The sequence below is a fragment of the Camelina sativa genome, unplaced genomic scaffold (genome assembly GCF_000633955.1).
Source record: "Camelina sativa cultivar DH55 unplaced genomic scaffold, Cs unpScaffold00865, whole genome shotgun sequence".
Lineage (NCBI taxonomy): Eukaryota > Viridiplantae > Streptophyta > Magnoliopsida > Brassicales > Brassicaceae > Camelina > Camelina sativa.
The window spans coordinates 1-4,709 of record NW_010921990.1 but is presented as its reverse complement, the minus strand read 5'-3'; the positions used below and the strand labels follow the sequence as shown (position 1 = coordinate 4,709).

The 4,709-nt window shown below is 44.3% G+C and overlaps 1 protein-coding gene across 1 annotated transcript; it reads right to left on the bottom strand.

Annotated features, from left to right (window-relative positions):
* Positions 1-2,107: 2,107 nt before the first annotated feature.
* LOC104773968 lies at positions 2,108-2,425 on the bottom strand (the record flags this gene model as incomplete). Its single annotated transcript, XM_010498640.1, has 1 exon — positions 2,108-2,425. A coding segment is annotated over exon 1 (318 nt), but the record flags the coding sequence as incomplete, so codon positions are not given.
* Positions 2,426-4,709: the final 2,284 nt, after the last annotated feature.

Below are 4,709 nucleotides of genomic sequence, written 5' to 3'. Positions count from 1 at the left end.
GGTTCAGGTTGTGGTGTGAACCGTTGCGACGGTGGAGATTTTTGTAGTTGGGGTGCGGTGTTGCGGGATTTGAGGACAAATCCTTGTTGGTCGGGGAGAATTATAACATCCGTGAACCAAATTATGGATTTTGGGGAAGGGTGTCGGTGGACACCAGGGTAGTATCGATCGACACCAGCAATTTCTGGTTCGACCAGATGATTTTAAAACTTCCAATTGAAGCGGTTTGATTTAAGTGGAATTCCAAACTGGGATATATAAGTGAGAAGTCGACCTAAGGGTTTTGGGAAAGTCACTTTGTGCCGTCTAGAGAGAAAAATAGAGAGAAAAGAGAGAAGAGAGAGTGTTCTTGAGAGATTGTGGTGATTCTAGGCTTGTTTGAGAGATATGTTCATGTGGAGTGGAGATTGTGCTAGGAACAAAGGAGAAGACTTCTAAAGGTTGGATTCGTCGTTGTTGGGACAGAACTTTATGCAAAAGAGGTGAGTACATGACCATGGCTGATCTAAGCCTGAGAATCCTTTTTTTTTGCTTATTTTGTGGCTGTTTGTGTTGTTTTCTTGTATGTTTGTGGTTGGTTGTTGGTTTCCTTGAGTTTCTAGGACTTTTGGGTGAGTTTCGGGCGATTTGGAGATTTTGAGAAGCGGATCTAAGACTTTCGGCTTTGAGCAGAACGTGTCTGCAGAGTCGGTGTCGATCAACACCAAAAGAGTGTCGGTCGACACCAAGGGGTTGGAGGAAAGGTGTCGGTCGACACCAAGGGCCAGTGTCGGTCAACTCCAGAAGGGTGTCAGACGACACCAGAAGGGTGTTGGTCAACACCAACCTGTTCAGCAGACGGCTGATGCTTGTTTTCCTGGTTTGTTGTGTTTGCTTGTTGTTTGTTAAACATTGGTTTCTTAGTTGTTTGTGTGTATAGATCAGTAGATACGAGTATTGCCTCACTAAGTATTTTTGATAATACTTACGCATTGATATGTATATATTTTACACTCTTTCATCATGCATTTGTTATTCATTTATTTTTCTTAACTCATTGTTTTGCATTGTTTTTAGTCTTTTTTGCATAATATGCATATATAGGTAGTCTTTGCATTGATCCTGCATACATCTTGCATATTGTAGTTATTTCAGGTGTTTAGGAGATGTCCAGGCTGTTGGAACCGAATGGAGGTTGAGACATGCGGCTCAACCAAGCATGCCTGGAATGGACGTCATGTGACTCGACCGATATGCGACTTGGATGCACTCCCAGGAAGAAGCACCAGTATCCCACTCGATCCATCATGCCTGGAATGGATGTCATCAACGCTCGAGCCACGCTCCAACATCAACGCTCGAGCCACGCTCCATCATCAATGTTCGAGCCACGCTCCAACATCCACGCTCTAGCAGCATTCCAAACTCCCTCACTCGAGCCGCTCGACAGCCGACGTTCCGAACTCCCTCTCTCAAGCCGACTTCGTCTCCCGTTTGAGCCTCACCAATCGAGCCAACCGCTGAACTCAATCGAGCCAATTTCACTCACGCGCTCGAGCCACCATTCGAGCCACCAGTTGAGGGATTTAGCTTTCGACGTCTTCACCAAATTTGTAGGGAATTGAGTCATCTTTCCAATGCCATTTATTTCAAGCCAATCGGAGGTATGGTTCAAGAGTTATAATCGTTTTAGTGGATGCGTATACACCCAGCTCGAACCAACACCACTCTGGATCGAGCCAACACCACTCTGGATCGAGCACTTCTAAGACAAGCTTTTCAACCATAGTCCTGCTCGCAACATTAGTACAACTACCACCATCAATAATTAAACTACATAAATTATCTTTAACCAAGCATCGCGTGTGAAACAAGTTTTCCCTTTGTGATTGTTCCTCAGCCTTAGTTAGAACACTCAAAGATCTCCTCGCAACAAGCAACTCTCCATTAGTAGGGGCTTCCAAACCCTCTTCCAAAGAGTCGTTTTCCGAACGTTCTTCTTCAGATTCTACTTCGCCATTATCTCTAAGGACCATGATTCTTTTGTTGGAACACTCGCTTACATAATGCCCAAGTCCTTGACACTTAGAGCATCTAATATCCCTTGCCCTAGTGTTCACCTCCTTACCCTTTCCTTTTGGTCTGAATCTAGCAGTTTTGGCTTGACGAATGGCTTGTAGTCCTTTTGGTAGCTGGGCTTTTCCTCCTTTTTAAAACTTGGTTTCCCTAAACTGTAGTTGGTCTTGGCGGTGCTGTAGCTGGATCGAGAATTCTTCCGTTTGATTTGCTGTTGGAACATGACTGCCTTGTGAAGAATCTCCTCAAGTTCCACATAGTGCTGGATTTCTAGACGGTCTTGGATTTCTCGGTTAAGACCTCCCATGAATCGCGATATAACAGCTTCTTCATCTTCTTGAATATCAGCTCTTAGCATAAGGGTTTCCATTTCCTTGGAAGTACTCCTCGACTGACTTGCTTCCTTGAACCAAATTCCTCAAGCGCTGATGTAGATCGTGGTGATAATAACTCGGCACAAATCTGCTTCGCATGACGGCTTTCAGCTGGTTCCATGTTTCGATCGGTATATCTCCGATATGTCTGCGGCTGGTAACAAGTTGATTCCACCAACTTAAGGCATGGTCGTAGAAATCAGTAGCAGAAAATTTAACCTTGTTGACCTCAGTTACCTCTTGACAAACAAAGACTAACTCAATTCTGCTCCCACTCCAAGTAAGTGTCCGGGTTGCTGGTTCCATGGAAAGCGGGAATCTTGAACTTTAGACCTCCCAAAGGATCTCTAGGGACTGGACGGTCTCGTCGACACCTACGCTGACCACTGTGTGAAGAACCGTGACTGTAATACTCCCTGGTCTCGTCGTCTTGCCTTGGTTCCTCATGGTGCTGCCTTTGATGCTGATTTTGTTCCGGGTTGTCTTGATTCAGATGTAGAGTGCCAAGTTTTTGATCAAGCATGGTTGCCATGGCTGCTGTGACTGATTTCATGATTCTCCTTTCCAGGCTAGATGTAGATAACTCTTCCTCTTCTTCAGACGTCACCATGGTACCTGAAAATCAAATCAAAGATCCCACAAGTAAATAGTTCCAAAAACACGGAAATAGAAACGGATCTGGAAAAATATGAAAACGGTTCAAAAAAATTCGGAAATCAATTTTCAAAAATAATAGACTTAAAGCTGATCCAAATGCAATTGATTTTGTAATTTTTGAACAAGCAAAACATTTTATAAAACTCTTGCAAGATGAACAATGAATGTGGGAAAAAGAGAAAGTGACGATTGGAATTTCAAAACCTGGTTGCAAAGTGGCTCTGATACCACATGATAGAATCCTGGGTGAGGATCTATTCCCATGAACACACTTTGCAAGGTTTTGAAGAGGGATGAATAAAATGGTGAAGAAGAATGGGTGGAAGATGCAGCGGCGGAGAAGGTGAAGAGGTGGAATTGCAGCGGATTGAAGGGGGAGAACGAAGTGTACTTCTCAGAGAGATGGAGAACTCTTGGACTACAAGCTTGATTACAACTTAGATATGACACACTAAGAAGTAAACAAGTTGAGAAGATATTACACACTTCTCTGATTAAACAAGTAGAAAGAAGTTTTTTGATTAAAATGTTTGATGAAAAAGAAATGAGAACTACATTGTTTTTTTTTGTAGGAGAAGGAGGACGAAGGAGAAGAGGATAGAAGGGAGAAACATGCAAGAGCATGCACAAGATCGAGCTCATGCAAGGACATGCAAGAGTCCACACTCATGCAAGCTCATGCACAATGTCTTGAAAATAACAAAAGCAATAAATGCAAAAAGATAGAGAAAATAGGCCAAGGCTTTGTAATGGGTCTTGGACCACGACATGGGCTGGCAAAGGGGGTCTTGAAAGTGTTACTTAGGCCTCATTAAAAACTTTGTCAAGAAAACCCAATGAGACAAAACTTGACAAGGGAAAAAGAGTGCATAAGCAACACTTAATCCTTTACCGAGCACCTTGAGCTGTGAGCATCGTCCAAATGGTTTGAACCACGTCTTCCTGCTTCTTGTCCAGTTCCTTAATTAGTCCATTGATAGCTTGGTTGAACCTCCTGGATTTTGACCTTGTTAGAGGACCCGCCGGAACGATGAACGCTTCCTCCGATGCTTCCGCTAGTACAAGCTGCTCCTCCGGTGCTTCCTCTGGTTCAAGCTGCTCCTCAGGTCCGTTTGGTTTGGTTGAGCTGTCCATGGTCTCATCAGGTTGGTTCGTGCTTCCCATGAGTTTCTAGGAATTTTGGGTCAGTTGTAGAGTTGGAAAACGGTTCTTCGACTTTTGGCTTAGAGCAGAACGTGTCTGCAGAGTTGGTGTTGATCGAAACCAGGTGGGTCTCGGTTGACACCAAGGTGTTGACGGCGCGGAGACTTCGCGAGTGTCGGTAAAGGGTTTCCGGGTCGAGGAGGGATGTTTGTCGACAATGAGGAGCAGTGTCGGTCGATACCAAGGAGCAGTGTCGGTCGACAGGTGTCGGTCGACACCAGCAGGTGTCAGTCGACACCAGGCAGGTGTCGGTCGACACCAACCCTTTCAGCAGGCGGCTGATAGTTGTTTTTCTTGGTTTGTTTGTGTTTGTTTGTTTCTCGTTAGACATTGGAATCTCAGTTTCTTGTGTGTATAGCCCAGTAGATGGGAAGATTGCCTCACTAAGTGTTTATGACAATACTCATGCATCTCAATTTG